This window comes from Microtus oregoni, unplaced genomic scaffold (genome assembly GCF_018167655.1).
Source record: "Microtus oregoni isolate MIOR12 unplaced genomic scaffold, Mior012 000023F_ref0000262, whole genome shotgun sequence".
NCBI lineage: Eukaryota > Metazoa > Chordata > Mammalia > Rodentia > Cricetidae > Microtus > Microtus oregoni.
In genome coordinates, this window is record NW_024543082.1 from 26,456,430 (window position 1) to 26,478,828 (window position 22,399).

Genomic DNA, 22,399 nt, shown 5'->3' on the forward strand with positions numbered 1-22,399 from the left:
TCTAGGTCAGTCCCAGGCTGGTTCCCTGTCAGTCCAGAGTCCATGAGCTCCCACAAGTTCAGGTCAGCTGTCTCTGTGGGTTCCCCTGTTATGACCTTGAGCCTCTTAGCTCATAGGATCCTTCCTCCCTATCAACAGGACTCTCAGCCCAGTGCTTGGCTGTGATCTCTGCATCTGCTTCCATCAGTTACTGGATGAAGGCTCTCTGATGACAATTAGGATAGTCACCAATCTGATTACAGGAGAAGGCTAGTTCAGACACCCTCTCCACTATAGCTAGGAGTCTTAGTTGGGGTCATCCTGTGGATTCTTGGGAGATTCCCTGGTACCAGGTTTCTCCCTAACCCCAAAATGGCCCCCCATCAAGATATCTCTTTCAATATTCTCCCCTCTGTCTCGCCCCCAATCATAGACTTTTTTTAAAAGGGATTTGTTATTTCCTCTTTTATATCCTCTATCATATTCATCAAAACTACCTTAAGGTCTTTTTCCTGTGCTCCAGTTATGTTGCAGCACTCAGGGCCTGCTGTGGTAAGGCTGCTGGGCTCTAAGGGAGCCATTGTTCTGGCTGTTAGTGAAGGTTTTTATGCTGGGTGTCTAGGCATCTGCTTCCCTGGCTAGAGAGCTTATTATCAGCTTTATCTAGCCTTTTATATTTTATGTAAACTTTATAATGGAAAAAATCTAAAGCATACACTAGGGAAAACCATCAAACCACAAAGATAGAAACAAAGGAAGAAAGCATATACAAGAAAATAAATTACAGGACTGGAGAGATGGCTCAGTGGTTAAGAGCACTGCCTATTCTTCCAAAGGTCCTGAGTTCAATTCCCAGCAACCACATAGTGCCTCACAACCATCTGTAATGAGGTCTGGTGCCCTCTTTTGGCCTTCAGGCATATACACAGACAGAATATTTTTTTAAAAAAAGAAAATAAATTACAAATGTCAGTAGGAGGTCCTGGTCACATGGTTCAAGACTAGAGTCAAGTCATGGGAATTCTGAGTGCTGGTTAGAAAACTCCAAGTAAAAGGAAGAAGCTAAGCTTTTGTTATTTGCAGATGATATGATAGTATACAAAAGTGACCCCAAAAACTCTACCAAAGAACTCCTACAGCTGATAAACACCTTTAGTAATGTGGCAGGATACAAGATCAACTCCAAAAAATCAGTTGCCTTCCTATACATTAAGGATAAGGAAGCAGAGAGGGAAATCAGAGAAGCCTCACCTTTCACGATAGCCACAAACAGCATAAAATATCTTGGGGTAACTCTGACCAAGGAAGTGAAAGATCTATTTGACAAGAACTTTAAGTCTTTGAAGAAAGAAATTGAAGAGGACACCAGAAAATGGAAGGATCTCCCTTGCTCTTGGATTGGGAGGATCAACATAGTAAAAATGGCAATTCTGCCAAAAGCAATCTATAGATTCAATGCAATCCCCATCAAAATCCCATCAAAATTCTTCACAGATCTGGAGAAGACAATAATCAACTTTATATAGAAAAACAAAAAACTCAGGATAGCCAAAACAATCTTATACAATAAAGGAACTTCTGGAGGCATTACCATCCCTGACTTCAAACTCTATTACAGAGCTACAATATTGAAAACAGCTTGGTATTGGCATAAAAACAGAGAAGTCGACCAATGGAATCGAATAGAAGACCCTGACTTCAACCCACAAACCTATGAACACCTGATTTTCGATAAAGGAGCTAAAAGTATACAATGGAAAAAAGAGAGCATCTTCAACAAATTGTGCTGGCAAAACTGGATGTCAATCTGTAGAAGAATGAAAATAGATCCATATCTATCACCATGCACAAAACTCAAATCCAAATGGATTAAAGACCTCAATATCAGTCTGAACACACTGAACCTGATAGAAGAGAAAGTGGGAAGTACTCTACAACACATGGGCACAGGAGACCACTTCCTATGTATAACCCCAGCAGCACAGACATTAAGGGCCTCATTGAATAAATGGGACCTCCTGAGACTAAGAAGCTTCTGTAAAGCAAAGGACACTGTCACTAAGACAAAAAGGCAACCCACTGACTGGGAGAAAATCTTCACCAACCCTGCAACTGACAAAGGTCTGATCTCCAAAATATATAAAGAACTCAAGAAACTAAACCATAAAAGGCTAATCAACCCAATTATAAAATGGGGCACTGAGCTGAACAGAGAATTCTCAACAGAAGAACTTCAAATGGCCAAAAGACACTTAAGGTCATGCTCAACTTCCTTAGCGATCAGGGAAATGCAAATCAAGACAACTTTAAGATACCATCTTACACCTGTCAGAATGGCTAAAATCAAAAACACCAATGATAGCCTTTGCTGGAGAGGATGTGGAGAAAGGGGTACACTCATCCACTGCTGGTGGGAATGCAAACTTGTGCAACCACTCTGGAAAGCAGTGGGGCGGTTTCTCAGGAAATTCGGAATCAACCTACCCCTGGACCCAGCAATACCACTCTTGGGAATATACCCAAGAGAGGCCCTATCATACAACAAAAGTATATGCTTAACTATGTTCATAGCAGCATTGTTTGTAATAGCCAGAACCTGGAATCAACCTAGATGTCCTTCAATGGAAGAATGGATGAAGGAAGTATGGAATATATACATATTAGAGTACTACTCAGCAGTAAAAAACAAGGACTTCTTGAATTTTGCATGCAAATGGATGGAAATAGAAAACACTATCCTGAGCGAGGTAAGCCAGACCAAAAAAGAGGAACATGGGATGTACTCACTCATATTTGGTTTCTAGCCATAAATAAAGGACATTGAGCCTATAATTCGCGATCCTAGAGAAGCTAAATAAGAAGGTGAACCCAAAGAAAAACATATAGGCACCCTCCTAAATATTAACCTTCATCAGGCGATGAAAGGAGACAGAGACAGAGACCCACATTGGAGCACCGGACTGAATTCTCAAGGTCCAAATCAGGAGCAGAAGGAGAGAGAGCACGAGCAAGGAACTCAGGACCACGAGGGGTGCACCCACACACTGAGACAATGGGGATGTTCTATAGGGAACTCACCAAGGCCAGCTGGCCTGTGTCTGAAAAAGCATGGGATAAAACCAGACTTGCTGAACATAGTGGACAATGAGGACTACTGAGAACTCAAGAACAATGGCAATGGGTTTTTGATCCTACTGCACGTACTGGCTTTGTGGGAGCCTAGGAAGTTGGGATGCTCACCTTACTAGACCTGGATGGAGGTGGGTGGTCCTTGGACTTCCCACAGGGCAGGGAACCCTGATAGCTCTTCGGGCTGATGAGGGAGGGGGACTAGGCGGTGGCGGGGAGGAGGCAGAAATCTTTAATAAATAAATAAATTTTAAAAAATAAAAGAAAAAAAAAGAAAAAGAAAACTCCAAGTAAACAAGAGGCTTGTAATCTCTGTTCTTGCACAGCACGGGTTATTCCTGGAATGTGCTTTTGGACCCCTCCCAGGCACAGTGGCAAGAAGTCAGTTTACTTCAGGTTGTCCATTACAACCGGCTAATGTCATTTGTCTATGTGCCTCTGTGCAAACATGTTTCCGCCTGTGTGCCTTGTCCTTTTGATCGCACACTTTGCTCAGATGACTTTTCTTAATCCGTAGCACAGTAAAAACTGGTTGATGCTCTGAATAAAGCTGACTACTGCAGAGACTTTAGAGTCCCTCGTTTTTAGACTCCATCTCCAAGGTCCCAACACCGTAAGAGCAGTAAACACTGACTACCATTTAGCAATTAGTCTTACACTGAATAATAAGATGTGAAGTAATTTTTGCTTCTTTTCTGGTATTTAATTCAAAAACTACTTCATTGCTTAAGTCAAAACTTTTGTTTGGATTTCTGACAAAAGCATCATTACTCGCTGGTGCAAGGCCAGAAGCTGTCCCAGTTCAGAGACAAAATGCAGTACTTCTTAGCTCTTGGCACCCTGTCTGACTTGAGATTAAACACTCTAAGGTCCACATGAGATGCTAGGGAGAGGGATCCATGGCTCAAGTGCTTACAGCGCAGGCATGAAGAACTGAGTTCATACCCAGCCCCCATAAAACCCAGGTGGTGGCTTGCATCTGTAGCCCCAGCACTGGTGAGCAGAGACAAACAGAACCTGGGTGCTTGCTGGAAAAATGACAAACTCCAGGTTCAGTGAGATACTCTGTCTCAAAATTCAAGGTGGAAGAAGCCTGGACAATGCCTCAATGAGTGAGAAGACTTGTTCTTCCAGAGAAACTGAGTTTGGCTCCCAGCACCCATGCTGGGCAGCTCAAAACTGCATATGACTCCAGTTCCAAGAGATCCAGTGGCCTCTTTTGTTCTCTGCAGGCAAGTGCACTCACATGTGCATACCCCATCAGACATGCACATATACATAAATCTATAAAATATTTGAAATAAGACGGAGAATGAAGAGAACATATCCAGTGTGGACTCTGCTCTACATATGCACAGCTGGGCATGGGCACCCACAGTCACATAGACCACACCTACTAAAAAAGAGGAAAAAGAAGCAGACATAGAAATGAAATCATCTTCTAGCTAATAAAATCACAAATCTTGTTCTTTATATAATACTGAATCATTTTACTACATATAACACAAAAGAAAAACCTTAATTCTCTACCAGAAGAAAACCAATAGTTAACAAATGAAAATTATATTCACTATAAATATTAAATAACCCAAGAGGAGGACATTAGTGCACTGCACAATAAATAAATATATCACAATAAGAAATAGCCAGGTACTAGTCAGCTTCCAGGTAGACTGTCTGTCCGCAATGCCCTGACAATTATATCCAAACTCACCCATTGTGTCTACACCTTTCCTGCCAGCGCGGCCAACCATCTGCTTGTAGGTGAGGATATCTAAAGGCTGGCCACCGAAAACTGGAGTGCGAATAATCACCCGGCGGGCAGGAAGATTCACTCCCGAAGAGAGAGTAGATGTTGCTGCCAAGACCCGAATAAGACCTTGGCGGAAGGCTCCTTCGATGATATCTCTCTCCTCAAACGTAAGACCTAAATAAAGTACAGATCACAAAACATATTACCACAGAAGCAATGTACTTGACTACTTATAAGCAGATTTGAGAGTCCACACAAGCCTTTAAAGATCTTTTAAACAATAGTTAAAATTATAAACAAACACATTATCAGTCTACCTATTTAAGAGTATAATCTTCCATCTTTACACATGTTTAGGCAGGTCAGCAACATTACATATGTTTTAGGTGGAACTGATGGTTTCTCCTGAAACTACTTATCCTGCTGCTGTTAAAAGAAAACAGCAGCAGGTCAAGTGAGTGGGGCTGTGTTCCAATCCAATTTTAGTTATAAGAATGGACGGCAGGCTGAATTTAACTGCATACTACTGGTTAACAACCCTGGGTTTTGTGTGTGCATATGTATGTACACATATACATTTTTAAATTTATTTTAAAATTTTATCATGGTTATTTATCATTAAAATTATATCTATATAAAATTATATATATATATAAAATTATATATATATATGATGAAAGTTGAATAAAACTGAAAGGATTAAATTTCCAATCTTGAAAACATTCTTTTTTTCTTCCCCATACCAGCATTTATTAGTCAACAATTTTCTCTGGAGCTCACAGATTTTCTTTCATGATCATATTTCATCTTTATAACAACCTCTGGCAAACTCGTTGAAGAAAACATTCCTATGATACAATCTTAACACACATGATCACAGATCAAGCACTTTACCCAGTGACTGTCACACACTGGAGATTCTGACAGTCCATCCATCGGATTTTTCACTTCTAGTCCTCTTCAATTCAATGACAATTTCTAAAACAAATTTAACTTTGCTGTGTCTGTGAGCCTATGTCAATTCTTGACGTAAGAGGAAACGAAGTAGCATCAAATTTGAGTAGAAAGTATTACTCTAACATAAATTTTAAGGAAACAACATATAGACAAGTAAGACTTTTAGAATTTGCTTTCCCAGTGGTTAGAAAACAATTCATTATCTGACGTAGTTGTACAATTCAGACAAGCAAGCTTAAAATTTTTGCTTTACTCTGGGTTGACTAATCCACTGTTCCTTAAAATGAAATATACAAATAGTAAGTTGATTAACAACAAATAAATTCACATAAACACAAAAATGAAGAAATTATAAAAGTCTGGTGAGGTTTTTTAATTTTTTCTTTTTATTATTTTATGTGCTTGTGTGTGAACCCATATGCACATTATGTATGTACAGGAGCCCAGAGACTAGAAGAGGGCCTATCAGATCGCCTGGAAGAGGACTTACAAGTAGTTCACAACATGTGTCTTGGGAATTAAACTCAGATCCTCTGCAGGAGTAACAAGAGCTCTTGATCAGAGCTTCAGCCTGTGCTGAGAACATCTTAACACAAGATGATGAACCAGGAATACCTGCATGATGAAACGCTACCCCCCATGGCACAGTGTTCTTCAGTACAGAGTCCAGTCCTGAAGGCGAACGCTTTAGATGACCCATCACTTCCAGAAGGCTCTTGTGCTCTAGATTCACGGGTGGAAATTCAGATGGTTTTACTAATCCTGTCAAACATACACACACACACAAATAAATAAATAAATAAATCACCAACTGTACAAGTTTCTTTGCTTCATTGGTCCAGTGATAACAGAAATAAATATAAGGTTCAGAAACTGCCACATACTATCCACTATGCACATCCGTGGTCTTTTAAAGCCATTGACCCAGAACACTATGATACAAACAAGACAGGGTTGCAAAGCTTCAGAAACAGTTCTAAGAATGTATCCCAAGGTTAGGAAGATCAGCTTTTCAAAGGAGGGGATCAAAGGGATCCTGCTGGAGAAAGGACAGATTACCACGGGTTACGGTTTGAATAAAAATGCTCCCTGCAGGCTCATGGTTTAATACCTAGTCCTCAGACGGTGGCAGTGTTAGGAGGTTGTGGAGTTTTTGTAGGTGAGGCCTGGCTGAGAGCGTGGGCCACTGGAGGTACACCTTTAAGAGTAAAGCCCAACTGTGGTTTTAGCCCTGGTCATCTGCTTCCTGTCTGCTTCCACGAGGGAGGAGCCTGACTCACTTGCTTCTGCTTCCATGCACTCTCCCACATCTTCCCACCATGATGGACTTGTACCTTGTGTAACCATGAACCAAAACAAACCTCCCCTTTCTTTCTTTTTTTTTACTTTATTTATTTATTTATTTATTTATTTATTTATTTATTTATTTATTGGTTTTTTTGAGACAGGGTTTCTCTGTGGCTTTGGAGCCTGTCCTGGAACTAGCTCCTGTAGACCAGGCTGGTCTCGAACTCACAGAGATCCGCCTGCCTCTGCCTCCCAAGCGGTGGGATTAAAGGTGTGCGCCACCACCGCCTGGCATCTTCCCTTTCTTAAGTTGCTTCTGTCACAGTGACAACACACAAGCAAAGTCCAAACGTCAGAGTCCTTGTTCAAGATGTGTCCCGCCAACCAGCACAACAGCTCTCCCTGGAAACTGTCTGGTTCCTCTGCCACTAAGCTAACAGTCAAACATAGGTAACCAAGATGCAGCGGGCGGTGGTGGCACACGCCTTTAATCCCAGCACTCAGGAGGCAGAGGCAGGCGGATCTCTGTGAGTTCAAGGCCAGCCTGGTCTACAAGAGCTAGTTCCAGGACAGGCTCCAAAGCTACAGAAAAACCCTGCCTCAAGAAACAAACCAAAAAAAAAAAAAAAACAAGATGAAATATGCCTTTTAGAGTTACTTTTAAACACAGGAAGTCTAACTTCTTAAAGAATTGCCCAGACTTCTAGATTCCTAAACTTACAAAACTTCATTAAAAACCTATTTTAATATATATCTTATATTTTGTGTGTTTTTAATTTTTAGGCAAACTTTTCTTAAAATTCTGAGGATACACATAGGATTGCCTATGCTTTTTCCTACTAAAAACAAGAAAAGTATAATAAGTTATCACTCAGCAGTATGTGTGTACATGCATGTGCTCATGTATGTGAAGGTGAACATGTGTGCACATGCATGTAGAGATAAGAGAACAACTTCAAGTGCTGTTCCTCAGGAATCTTCACGGCTCCACACTAGCCTGGAAGTTCTGAAGTAAGTCAGGCTGGATGGCCAATAACACCTGTCTCCACCACTCACCCTATGTGGGATTACAAACATAACACTAAGCTTGGCTCGCCTTTTCAAAACATGGTTCTAGAGATCAAACTCGTGTCTCTGTATTTGCAAGGCAAGCACTTTACAGTTAAGTGACCCTCCTCAGCCCAAAAGAGGTCATTTTAAGGTTAAAAAAATGGGTAAGAGAATTCCAAATTGCAAACTTCAGTATATAAAAAATGTGCTACTCTCTTTTCATGGAGAAAATAAACAGAACAGATGAGACTCCAATCCAAACACTGCACTTAGGAACCACTACTCCAAATCACAATAACAAAACCTAATAGAACACGATGAAGACTCCAGTCCTTCAGGAGTAAGCTGTCATAGAACAATGTAAGCATATATTTTAGCCTGGTACAGACAGCACCAGGGAAGATGGGCCTGGATGGGATGCTGCACTGACAATTAGCCACATTATCTATGAAGAAGACAAAAGATTAGAGCGACAAAAGCAGCCTTGCCTAGATGACACACAGTGACAGTGACAGAGCAGGAACACACTTTGCTATGTCATCCCCAGTACCACCGTCCATACAGCAGGATGGAGGCTTCTACTGTCATCCCCAGTACCACCGTCCACACAGCAGGATGGAGACTTCTACTGTCATCCCCAGTACCACCGTCCATACAGCAGGATGGAGGCTTCTACTGTCATCCCCAGTACCACCGTCCATACAGCAAGGATGGAGGCTGCATTTTCACCTGTCACTTACCCTCAGGCTGATGGTGCAGATTATAAAACTCTCGGGCAATGATATCTGCTACCTTCTCACACCACTTTTTTGATGGACAGAAGAGTAATACTGAATGGTTATCACGAACAGTCTCATAACATAAACTAACAATGTGATCTTCATCTCCCTGAAAAAGAAAGAGAAATATCTACATCCGTCATACCTTCAGAACATCTTCACATTGAATCAAAATTCTACATTTTGATCCATTAAAAAGATTTTTTTAACTCAAAGGCAGAATAAAAATCATTTACAATAAAAACAAACTTCATTAATGATGATGGGTAAAAAGAAAACATTTTCTATGTATTCAACTCATGTTTATGAAGTCCTAAACTCGGTATTAGAGATACAGTGGTGGCTACACATAGCCCTAATTGGCAACGGGTTTGTTCACAGTCTCACTGAGAAACACGGGAAGGAACTCAACCACCACATGATGTGCTGGAGAAGAAATATTTGCAATGTTTTAGACTCATAGATTTGAAAAGACCTAAAGGAGGTTTCTCAGAGAAAACGGGTAAGCTCAGACTTGAAGGAGGAGATGCACTATCTCAGTGGCAAGTACATATTTCAAGCACAGCAAAGAGTCTGTGTGAATGCCTATGGAAGCCCCTCCATGCTGGGATGTACATCAAAGTGTGCAGAGGTATCAGGGAGTAACTTGCATATCATGGACTTTACAAGTGCCACACACACCCACACACACACACACACAATCATATTGTAGTCTTACCAAAACCAAGTATTATACCCTACCTTATAGATAAAGATAGAAGGGTCAGAGATTTTTCATGACTGAAATAATAGTACCTCAGCCATTTTGTGTAACTCTCTTCAGTGTCAGAGAAAGGTTTATCTGGCTCTTGAAACAATAATCTTCTCATTCAGTACACTTACTATACAGATCTACATTCAATAAATGTCAGTGTTCCACCTGAGTGTTTAAAGTAAATTAAACCATAGCAAAATCTCACTGACTAGAAAAAAAACGACTTCCATTATATACCAGGAAATGATGGTCATTTAAATTAAAAGCATGCTACATTCTCCTTCTCACTATTCTCATCAAGTGATTTAAGGTAAAACTGAATAGCTTAATATCAATTCCAACAAATACATAATATACATTCAGTTACTATGCAACCTCTAATTATAGAATTAAAATTGTTAACAACTTGTAGAAAACTCGAAGGCACTGGCAGCGGAGATGTAAGAGCAGTGACTCACCTTCACTTGGAGGAGGGGCTGAAATTCTCTCACAAGCTTCATTGACGAGTCATATATGGAATCTCCTATTTTTATTGATTCCAAAAGTGGAACTGGGCGAAAGTCAGTACGGTAGAGTTCGGCATTCAACCAGGAAGCTACGAGCTGCAGATTAGGAAGAGTCGCACTCATGCCAACAATCTGCACAGCATTGGACAGAGCACTGCCTGCGTCTGCCTGGCTGGAAAGACCAAAAAAAAATTACATTAGGAAATATGCAGAAAATAACTCATACTACTGCTAACGATATTCTTGTCATGGCCTTGGTGCACAAATGCAGTCATTTCTTTGGATAAAATTACTAGCTCACAGATTACTGGCCAGATATTCAAATTTAATGAATGACACAAAACTGTTTTCCAGGAAGACTGTACCAAAGTAGCACTTCCTCAATCTGTGTGTTCTGCTGTCCCACAATCTTGTCACCATCTGACAATCATTTTAACAATAAACACTATGGAGACACTATAGCAATACTTAAGAAGCAATTTCTCAGATGATTAACAATGCTTTGTGCCATTTCATATGGGCAGACCATTTGGAACCTCTCTTGCAAATGCCTGCTTAAGCCTCTCACTAAGACACTGGGATGTATTTCTTAGTCAGTTGTAACATTTTTTACATGTTTGACACAAAATTTAGTCTACAGTGTATTTATTTAATTTTCAAACTTATAGGCATTTTCTAGTTATGTTTCCCTTATATATACTAGAGATAAGTATGTAGCACAGTATACAGAAAACCAAGCCATCAGAAAATAAAGATATGTAATAGTGTAAGAAAAAAAGGGGGCTTTCAAAAAAGTAAAAACAATCATAATATACAATAGCTGAGTTAACAAGGCCATATCACTGTAACACTGAAAAATGATCTAAACAAAATTAGAATCCTATCTGGGAGAATGGGAAGATGGTGGGGTGAGTGGATTTAAAAAAAAAAAAAAACTGAAGAGGATGGAAGGAAACTGGGTATGGGAGAGTAGAAAATATAAAAAAAAAAAAAATCTTAACTTCCCATAGCAAGAAATCAATATACAAAAGTTTTACAAATATCAATTCAAAATGGATCAACAACCTCAATTTGAAACCTAAAACAAATTTTAATCCCAGCACTCAGGAGGCAAAGGCAGAAGAATCTCTGTAAATTCAAGGACAACTTGGTCTACATCGAGTTCCGGGCCAGCCAAGGCTACATAGTGAGACCCTGTCTCAAACAAAACAAACAAAAAAAAAGATTTTTGCCTTTCCAAATGTCTTGAAAGATATTCTCTATGTTTTCTTCTGTAGATTTCAGAGATTCAGGGTTTTGTTTTTTTGTTTTTTGTTTTTTTTTTTTTTTTTTTTTTGATTTTTCGAGACAGGGTTTCTCCGTAGTTTTAGAGCCTGTCCTGGAACTAGCTCTTGTAGACCAGGCTGGCCTCGAACTCACAAAGATCTGCCTGCCTCTGCCTCCTGAGTGCTGGGATTAAAGGCGTGTGCCACCACCGCCCAGCTAGAGATTCAGGTTTTTGTTTTGTTTTGTTTTTAAGACACAGTCTTTAAAATGTAGACCAGGAAGGCCTCAACTCCAAGTCCTGAGACTAAAGGTTTGTGCATGGGCTTTCTGAATAACACATCAACAGCGCACAGAAGCTGACCCAAGTATCACAGGTGGGGCCACATGACACTGAAGTTCCTATGCGGCAAAGAAACAGAGCACACGACCCACAAAGTGGGAGAAACCCTTCACCAGCTACACTGCAGACAAGGGGCTGACATCCGGAGCTTACAAAGAACTGCAGAAACTGGACACCAAGGAAGTAAAACTACCAATCAACACCAACAATAGGCAAATGAATGATAGTTTTTAAAAAAATGTAAATGGTCAATAACTATTTTTTAAGTATTCAATTTCCCTAACCATCAAAGAAATGCAAATTAAAACTACTTTGAGAAAGCACTTCACCCCACTCAGAATAGCTATCATCAACAAATCTGACAGCAAGTACAGGAGACCCAACCAACGTTGGAGAGGATTCACTATTAGTGGAGGTGCAGCCATTGTGGAAATCAGTTCAAAAATTTCTCAAAAAGTTAAAAATAAAACTCCTTATGATCCCTCTATTTCACCCCTGGGCATACACCAAGAGAACTCCATAACCCTACCATTGAGACCCGAACCCCCAAGTGTATTGATGCTTTATTCACAATATAAAGAATGGGATCAACAGATGAATGCATAATGAAAACTTGATGTACACACGAATACTATTCAGCTCTAAAAAAAAAAGGGCAAGGTCACACAATCTCAAAAAAAGAAACTTATATTCTCTTTCACATACATAATCTAGCCAAAATATGTATGTATGTATGTATGTATGTATGTGTGATAACAAATGCAAACACAGACACAGAATAATATGTAGAAATCCCAGCACTCGGGAGGCAGAGGCAGGCAGATCTCTGTGAGTTCGAGACCAGCCTGGTCTACAGAGCTAGTTCCAGGACAGGCTCCAAAGAAACAGAGAAACCCTGTCTCGAAAAAACAAAAAACAAAAAAAAAAAAAGAAAGAAAAGCAAACCAGAAAGGCCATCTATTAATAGATTAGGAAGGACTGAGTGCAGGTAATGGACACAAGTTTTAAGAAAGAACATAAAGCTCATTGTTTTCCTAGTTCTAATTCTATCACGGAGTTGTCATTTTGATCAAAATGAGTGGTCAGAAACATTTAAATGCCTGAAAGTAGTCTTACACCAGTTAAGTACTTCTTTTAGAGCAGTGGTTCTCAACCTTCCTAACGCTGTGGCCTTTAATACAGCTCCTCATGTTGTGATGACCGCCAACCACAAAATTATTTTTGTTACTTTTATAACTGTAATTTTGCTACTGTATGAATCTAAAGTGAATATCTGTGTTTTCTGGTGATCTTAATCAACCCCTGTGAAAGAGTCATTCAGCCCCCAATGGGGTCACAACCCACAAGTTGAGAACCAGTTTTAGAACAAAAGCAAACTACTATTCCATGAGTTTGTGTAAATAAAAAAGGTACTACACTCCTATAAATCTTACTTTTTCACTTTTATAGATTCTTTTTCAACATTTTTTTCAAATACCAGAAAAGCAGTCATTTCAGGTACTTACCACGATACTGATTTCCGAGCAACAAAGCAAATCTTGGTCAGTAAAAGTTCCAGAAGATATCCTCGGTGAGAGTCCCCCAGCATGTGTAACTCATCCACAACCACCATTCCTAGAAGGATTTTCCAGATTGACCTTTTACAAAACTGCACAGTTCTAAGCATTTTTGGACTCAGAAGCCCACATCTAATGGGCAAATAACAGTCACAATAAGATCCTGCAGGCAATGCTAAGTCCCAGCATGAAGGAAAGGCCAGCTTCTGTGGAACTGCCAATTCTCTTCCAAGATGTTTCAGGATCTTAAGCAATCTATTCTATATATGATATATATTCTAACTACAGAAAGTCAGTGATTAGCTTACTCGGGGCTAACAAAACCACCAAACCCAGTATCTTAGTCTTTTTTCTATTGCTATGATAAATGCCATGACCAAAAGCTAGTTAGGGGGAAAAGGGTCTATTTGGCTTACACTTCCTGATCACAGCCCGTCACTGGAGGAGGCCAGGCAGGAACTTAAGGCAAGAACCAAAAAGCAGGAACTGGAGCAGAGACCACAGAGGAGTGCTGCTTCCAGGCATGCTCTGTTGGCTTTTTTATACATCCAAGGACTACCTGCTTAGGGATAGCACTGCTCACCCTGAGCTGGGCTCTTTCATATCAATTATCAGTTAAGAAAACGCCCTTACAGGCTGACCATCATACCAGTGTGATGGGAGCATTTCCTCAACTTGAGATTCCCTATTCCCAGATATGTGAAAATGCCAAGAACCTAAATTGTTTGGGTGCCTCTGGGGGCTCCGAATAGTAACTTATAAGGAAGTATGGCATACTTGCCACTGAGACTTTTTGCTTAATAGCCCATGGTTTCCTATCTGCTTATTCTGAGTTTAACTTTTCCTTGATCTTCTGAAACCTTAAGGTGCCTTGTTAGGTTACTTCAAATCGCTCTGATTTCTTTCTTCTTCTTCTTCTTCTTCTTCTTCTTCTTTTTCTTCTTCTTCTTCTTCTTTTTTTAAGGATTGTGTTTATTTTATTATTATTATCATTCTCTCATAGATTACTTGCCAACTGCAATTTCCCCTCCCCCTAGCCTCTCTCCCCCATCTTCCCTTTCCCCCAGATCCAACCCCAACTCAGCAAAAGCAGGCCTCCCAGGGACATCAATCAAACACAGCATAACAAGCTACAGTAAGACCAGCCCATCACATCAAGACTGGATGAGGCAACCCAGGAGGAAGAACAGGGTCCCACAAGCAGGCAAGAGTCAGAGACGTTTTTAATGTAGGCATTTATAGCTATAAACTTCTTTCTTAAAATACCTGTATTGTATACCAGTGAGCCAGGGTTGGGGCTCAGACTGTTCTCTACTTTTCTTGTCACTTCGTTTCCCTTCTTTCTGGCCTAAGATTACAGTCTCCCTTATTACTCTGACTCTTTCACAATCACATGAAGAAGCACCTGACCTGTTATTTATCCTGGAAGTCTTGATGCTTTATAAAATCATTGTTTCATAAAAACTTTAAATTCCCTAATGACATAAGAAGAAATGTCCTTGTCTGTAAGCTATCTCCATTTCCAATTATATGATATGCTCTATCAACACACTTTCATTCTTCTAAGAGAATTTATTCTGCTTAGAGTGCAAAGCAAAATCCTCAATATAGTTAAAACCACTGAGGTCACAAGTTATAAGAAAATTTTGATATAAAGTGACTGGGAGCATCAGAAGGCAGTCTTACCAGGCCTTTCTAATCACTGATCTCTGCCCCATTTCTCTCCTACCACAACTGTGCTGTAGCTCACTGGGTTCTCAGTGAGCAAACAGACTCAATTGCTTCTACTGCTACTACAGTAGTTTTCCTGCTGCTACCTCTGTACAGTGACCTTTCCTTCACGGTAGGAGAAAGGTATTATTAAGACAAAAAAATCTTCAGTGTATCAAGCACAAAACCATTTATGTGACTATCATTTCCTTATTGAATGGTAGCTTCTGATCCAGTCCTAATCTAGATACCATAGTACCAAATTATGATAATGAACACATAAAGTTACTAGTTTTAAAGATGGTAGGGACAACCCCAGCATGCTTCCTTCTCTCCAGGCAAAGTTGAAACAAGAAAGTAGCAATGAGGAAAAACAGAGGTTCAAGGATATCCTGTCTTTTATAAAGTTAAAAAATGCAAGATAGGAGCCAGTGAGATGGCCCAATGGGTAAAGCTTACTGCCAAGCGGATAACCTGAGTTCAATATCCAGACCCACATCCGAAAGAACCAATGCCCACAAGCTGTCTTCTGACCTCCTGCTATGTGTCATGCCACAAAGACACTCAAATTCATAAAAATAAATAAATGAGAAAATAAATTCTAATTCAAGATAGTAAAATCAATAACAGAAAGACATAAAACATGAAGTTCCCAACATTACTTCTGCAATTCTTGCCTCCAAGAACAGATGACAGGAAATAAACATACAGGTCATACAGGAATCACAGTTTCACTTTATTCTATCAGAAACAGCAGCAGGAAACACTTGTTTAGTTGTATAACTTTCTTACCTAACAGATCCATCTTATTTTCCTCAATGAGGCGATTGATCAGCCCATTGGCCCTCTCAATAGTGCAAACAGCGATGTCCAAGGAGGAGAAACGCCTAGAAGGTGAGGTACTGCCCATGTAGCCATCTACTTTTATCCCTACTTCCTGAAACAGACTCTAAATTAAGCAAAAAGAAATAATCAGATGAAAACTTAGATTTTAATGAGTTACAGGTGGGTTCTACCCCAGAACATAGACAAAGTATTTAAAGATGGTTGTTTCTGGTCAAAACCCAATGGTTTTAATAATCACATACTAAAAATTGAATCATATACTATGTTTAGAGTTAACAAAGCTCAGCACAGATATTTCTGTTAAAAAGAGTGAAATAAATATTTTAATAGTCTAAGTTCTAGCAGCTATTATAGAAATTAAAATTGGAACACTGAAGTTCTAGATGTTTAATTCAATAGCAAAAAGTAGTTAATTTTTAACACTAATATGTTCTAAAGAACAAATGTATACTTTACAAGGAAAATATTCTTATCCTACTAAAGATTAGTTTTTCATATGATGGAAGAAAAGTTTTCAAAAGTTAAATTCAGTGGGATTGGTATTAACTTTTTTGGTTTAACTTTTAACTAACATACCTTCTCAATAAAAGGAATCCTTTCATCATTTTGTTACTTTGGGTCTAAGTTGAGAGGAGGTTACTGAGTAGGACCAGCTTTGTTGGCTATTTGGCCTCTGAAATAACCGTTAAAAAGATTTGTAAAACCACAGAACTTTACAGATGTTCATTTAATCAATTTTCTCAGTAAGTCTGAGCTTATTGAGTTATAATACTAAGAGTGAGCAGCCTCAGTTTACAAATAAAACCCACAAGGCCCTGCAGGTTGTGTGCCTGGCTCCTGACCAGACTCCTGGTCTTTACAGAGACTCCTGACCGTCTTTACAGAGATTTCTATTCTGGCAGCACACTACTTCACTGGAGAAACCACAACTGTCAGGTTTTTCTATCTAATGGACACTATATTTGTAAAAATGCCTTACATCGCATCAGCAGAGACTATGACCTACTCAACAATCAGAGGTCTGGCCGCCAGCTTGGAGCAACCCCTTTAAGAATAGAGTCTTCCCTCCAGTCCCTGCGTTTTCTCAGTGGTCCTCAGCTGGGGTGGCTAGGCTTCCTTAAACACGCTGTTTCTTTGCAATTACGTGCTATTCTTTACTTCCTATAAAAAGCTTATCATTTTTTTACAGTATTCCCCAAGCTTTTAATTTGATGTCCCTTTCTACTTTATGCAATAATAATTTTTCAATTTCTCTCTTTGGGGTTTGTTTTGTTAGTAATACTGAGCTATACTGTTCCCAGGCCTCTTTTTACTTTTTGATACAGGGTTTTACTAAGTTGCGCAGGTAATCTTCCCACCTAAGACTCTCAAGCAGATCCAATCCCACACCTGTGCCACCAGGCCCAGCTGTTCTGCTAAAGTATTAAGACATTTAACGGTCAGCTTTTAAGCTACATACATGTGATAAAATAAACTTCGTTTTCCATTTGATTTTACACCTCCTTCAAATGAGTAAAGCCAATGCTACCAATGATGAACCTTTCACTACTTCAAACAGCAGAAACCCTTACCTGGAGGTAGCATTTCTTCTCTTTAGCCACAGACACAAAGGGCAGAATAAACAAAGCTTTCTTCCGCATTTCCAAAACCCGCTTCAAAATAAGTAACTCTGCCACAAGAGTCTTCCCGGCACTTGTAGGAGCTAAAATGTGATTATTCCACATAATTATGACAAACATTTAGTACACTGCACTAATAAATGTTGTAAGCCATAATCGGTATTACAGACTCTAGGATTAATACATCATTAAAGACTCAATCTGAAACACATGCCCTTGCCTCTACACTAGGTTTCCAAATAGTCTCAGAGTAAACAGAGAGGGTTTTAAGTCTTTGTACTACAAATTAATGATGACTATCACCGAGTACCGCATTAATTCTATGTTTCTTTAAGAATTGACTGAATAGGTAAAAACCCCACTATGCATCTGTAAGATAATACAAGAGACAGAAATTGGGAGGACTTATGGGGAAGCTTCTAGAAAGGAAAGAAACTTATGGGGAGAGAAAAGGATGCCAAGCATTGGAAACATCATGTGCAGAGACCTGAAGGAGAGCCTGGAATGTTCTGATGACAGAGATTTCACGAGTCTAGAGTACGAAATCCTTCAAGGGAGAGAAAATAAAGAGATAAAACAAAAACAAACCACCAATGGTTGTAACTGGGGCTGGAGAGATGGCATAGCAGTTAAGAGAGTGTACTGTTCTTAGAGAGGGCGTGAGTTCAATTTGCAGCACCCAACCAGAGTGGAATTCCAGCAGCCATATCAGACAGCTCACAACTGCCTGTAACTCCTGCTCCAGAGGATCTGACATCCTCTCTGGTCTCTGTGGGTACTGCACTTTCAGTCCGTACCCACACATGGACACATATACACATAATTTAAAGTCTTTTAACTATTTAAATGCTACACAAAGAAGACTGTTACAATCCTGCCATCTAAGGGTTGTTTTTTTTTTTAAATCTATCCTGAAAGCAATTCAAAATGACTAACATGTTCTTAAAAACAGTGGAAATGGCTGGGTGGTGGCGGTGCACGCCTTTAATCCCAGCACTCGGGAGGCAGAGGCAGGCCTCTGTGAGTTCAAGGCCAGCTTGGTCTATAAGAGCTAGTTCCAGGACAGGCTCCAAAGCCACAGAGAAACCCTGTCTCGAAAAAAAAAAAAAAACCTGAAAGGCTCGTATTTATAGTGAGCACCTGGGCTGCAGAAGCAGGGCACAACAACAGAAAAAGATAAATGAGTAACAAGGATATTGACAAATCTAGAAGGAAGACAGTGAGATACACCAGGCAATGGATCCAAGAACAGAAAAGTCCACAGATCCAACATACATCTTGGGCAGACATGTCTTTATAACTGTGAGTTGCTGACCAGTTCAGAAACTGATATGACCAGACCACACCACCACATAAACCAACGAACATTCCTGTGCATTTAGAAGGACTTTCTGGGTGCCCGACTGTTCTAAGTTTGTATACTTAGGAAACAATCTAACTCTCAGCACTGCAAAGTCAGTTAGCCTCCCGTCTCCTCCTCTCCCTCCATTTGAAAATTCATACACCCAGCAAAAGATAAAGTTCCCAAACCCAACCAGTCTAACTCCACAGTGTAAACTTTTATGTACTTAGCTAATATTCTAGTTCTTTATTATAGTCTTAATAAAAAAAAATCCAAATGACTTTAGAACTTCAGAGAAAACTGATACAAAGGAACTGTATCTTATATTTGATCATTCAATCATTGAAGCAAACACAGGCTTAAAATTGCACATATCAAAGTAGCCCATGAAAACCCATATAAATCTTATAAAGTATACTACATATTGCTTTGTCCATATGATTCTGCACAAACAACTCACTTATGAATACATAAAGTCTACACCCTGAAAAGCAACTGAGATCAAATGAGGAAGAGCAGGCTGGCACCCCCATTATAAATGCACTGAGACATATGTTCACTAAGCAAGAGAATTGTAACTACATAAATTACCAGTGTCCTTGTTTCCCCTCCTCTACCACATAACGGAACTTCCATGACATTAGTGTAAAAATGATGACACGCCACATATCCACCACTCTTCTTAAAGCATTTGCTCGTCCACCTATTTAAAAGCCGTGACTGCCCCAATAAAGAATCGCTCACACTGACAACTTCAGGGAAATGAGTTGGCATAAATTTGAATACCTGAATAAACTAGATTCTTTCCTTCCAGAACTTGTCCAAGCAAAAGACACTCTGCCTGCCATTCGAACATCTTCCGTACACCAAAACTATGGTACTTCTCCAGAACTGCTTTAGGGAGTCCCCAGTTTGCCAGTAGCAGCTGGTCTAGCTGGTCTTCGGGAACTCTTTGCTTGCATGTCCCTTTCAAGAAAACAAAAACAATTTAATTATCTCCAACAAAAAACTTTAATAGTTAGCCTTCTACTGTTGGAACTCTTTCATGCTGAAATAAAACTTTAGCACATCTTGACTTCAAAACAATTACAAGAAACTGATCTTGTACACAAAGACGCCAGTACATTAGTTGCTTGATACAATTTTGTAAACTCTTAAGATCCACAAACAAAAATGTGCGCTATACACAATGAATAAAGAGTTTGGACAGATGGGGAGGCAGGAAGAAGACACTCCGTGAGTGATGAAAGAGCATTATAAACCGTTAGAGAAGTTTCGGTTTACATTTTAGTACTAACCAAAGACAAAGAATTATGGGATGAATTGGTGCTGGCCTGTAATCCCAGCATTTGGGAAGCAGAAGTAGAATCAAGAGTTCGAGACCGCAGGCCAGCCTGACCTAGAGTAAGCCCTTGCTTCAAAAAACAACAACAACAACAACAACAACAACAACAACAAATAAGAGTTAGGCTGACATTCTGAGGAAACAACCCAGATCCCTTCCAGCTTTGCTCTGGTTTCCTACACTACACCTGGCAATGGGGTGGAAGATCCGAAGTTGTACAGGAATTCGAAGCAAATTCTTGACATAATGACAGGATCTGGCTAACTGGAAAGTTGCTTCTGTGAAGCTGTAAAGACCCCAAAAAAACAACGCCTATATCTATACAGCCAGTGATGGCCTAAAACAGCTGGGCATGCTGGCGGCTAGCAGGGAGGCCCCAGGTGTTGGAGTCCCAGCCCTGGTAATGAAGTGCATGCCCCTGCCGCCCTCGGACCGTCCCAGCCCCGGTGTTGGAGTGCATGCTCCTGCCGCCCTCCGGCCGTCCCAGTCCGGGTACTGAAGGGCATGCCCCTGCTGTCCTCCAACCGTCCCAGCCCCGGTGTTGGGAGTGCAAGCCCCGGAGCTGCCCTCGGACCGTCCCAGCCCTAGTGCTAAATAAAAGTGCATGCACCAGCAGCCCTCCGGCCGTCCCAGCCCCGTTGAACGAGTACCTGCCCCTGCGGCCCTCGGGCCGCGCCCCAGCCCCGGAGGTGGACTCAGCACCGGTCCAGACGGCAGCTGAGGGCTGACATAGCTATCACCCTCTCCCGAGAATGAGTCGGAACCGGACGCTGAACGCCGCCGTTTCACACTCCGGCGCGGAAGACTCATTGCAAACAGCCTCCTCTCGGTTGTTCAGGGAACGACACAGTCCCAGAGGCCTCCCACGCGGGAGAACGCCAGCCTGGTGACAGCTGCGGCCACCATCTTCCCGCCTCGGCCTTCAAATTCAGACCTCCCAGCCCGCCCCGGAACCACAGAGTTCTCGTGACTAGAGTAACCCGACTACCATAGAGTCGCGAGGGAAGGACCAGCCCGCGCTGAAGTCTGGCTTCCGGCCTCCACCGGCGCTAGCTATTGAAAAGGTGGTAGAGCGCCTGGATCTGCGTTCATAGATTGCCCTAAAAACATTACTTCTGTTTATATCCACTTCTGGTTTGAATAGAGAGGCTGTGCTGGCGATGAAATGAACTAATGAGCTGCCGTATGTGGGTAAATTAGAAACGTATCTGTCTGTTCTTTACTATTATTTTTGTTTGTTTCAGGGTTTTTTTTCCCCCCGAAAACTATTCCAAATTGTGAAACAGAACTGTGGAGAAGTGTATAAAACAGGAAAATTTAAGATTTCTGGTAGAGCGTAATGTGTAGAATACGTGAACTAAAGTAACTGGCGGAAGATGGGGATGAGGTGTGCAAAAGGTTATGGGGCTAAACATTCCAGGCAGGTTCGGTGCCGAATTATTTTAGGCAATCTCAGCCCTTTAAATAGCTACTTGTTTGGTCACACAACTCTGTCACATACCTGTGACTATTAAGTACATTCTTTTTGGAATGTACTTCCACCGACAGAAAAGGTAAGCTCAGCATCTGAACCCAACAGCAAGAGATTTCTCTTGATTTGCTTTATCCATCCTACCTGATGTTTCCACCGATGCATCTTAACATGTCTTAGTTTATAGCACTTTGTTCTGTAAATATATCTTAAAAAATAAAAACTCCGTGAAACTACTACCACAGAAACATATATAGAAACGTATATAGAGCCGGGCGGTGGTGGCGCACGCCTTTAATCCCAGCACTTGGGAGGCAGAGGCAGGCGGATCTCTGTGAGTTCGAGACCAGCCTGGTCTACAAGAGCTAGTTCCAGGAGAGGCTCCAAAACCACAGAAAAACCGTGTCTCGAAAAAAAAAAAAAGAAGAAGAAGAAGAAAGAAAGAAACGTATATAGATATATAGATATATAAATCTATGTTCCTGGGGCCATGGTTACTCATATTTAGTTTCAGAATCTCTTATTCCCTTTGAGGTGAGAGCTGCACTTTTCGTGTTGACGGTTGATAGAGAAGGGACTAGCTCTGCACTCAGGTGCTATTTGAAGCATTACAGGCTAAGGATCCTATGACCATCCTGGAGCTTCTGGACAGATCCCTATGGTGCTGAAAAAAGAGGCACTGAAAGGGCGTGAGGGGTCATTGAGAACAA

At 40.6% G+C, this 22,399-nt stretch overlaps 1 protein-coding gene across 2 annotated transcripts in view; it reads right to left on the reverse strand.

Annotated features, from left to right (window-relative positions):
* The window catches only part of Polq (DNA polymerase theta), a 73,055-nt gene extending 51,930 nt beyond the window's left edge, over nucleotides 1-21,125 (reverse strand). The window contains exons 1-9 of one of the 2 annotated variants that reach the window (XM_041673160.1): nucleotides 20,869-21,125; nucleotides 19,660-19,839; nucleotides 17,484-17,614; nucleotides 15,859-16,015; nucleotides 13,306-13,414; nucleotides 10,147-10,366; nucleotides 8,896-9,043; nucleotides 6,434-6,580; nucleotides 4,823-5,035 (exon numbers count right to left, since the gene is read on the reverse strand). In XM_041673160.1, the coding sequence (XP_041529094.1) occupies nucleotides 4,823-5,035; nucleotides 6,434-6,580; nucleotides 8,896-9,043; nucleotides 10,147-10,366; nucleotides 13,306-13,414; nucleotides 15,859-16,015; nucleotides 17,484-17,614; nucleotides 19,660-19,839; nucleotides 20,869-21,028 (1,465 nt within the window). In that variant the 5' untranslated portion in view covers nucleotides 21,029-21,125. The remainder of the gene's footprint in view (nucleotides 1-4,822; nucleotides 5,036-6,433; nucleotides 6,581-8,895; nucleotides 9,044-10,146; nucleotides 10,367-13,305; nucleotides 13,415-15,858; nucleotides 16,016-17,483; nucleotides 17,615-19,659; nucleotides 19,840-20,868) is intronic. The other variant, XM_041673161.1, reaches the window with a different exon arrangement.
* Nucleotides 21,126-22,399: the final 1,274 nt, after the last annotated feature.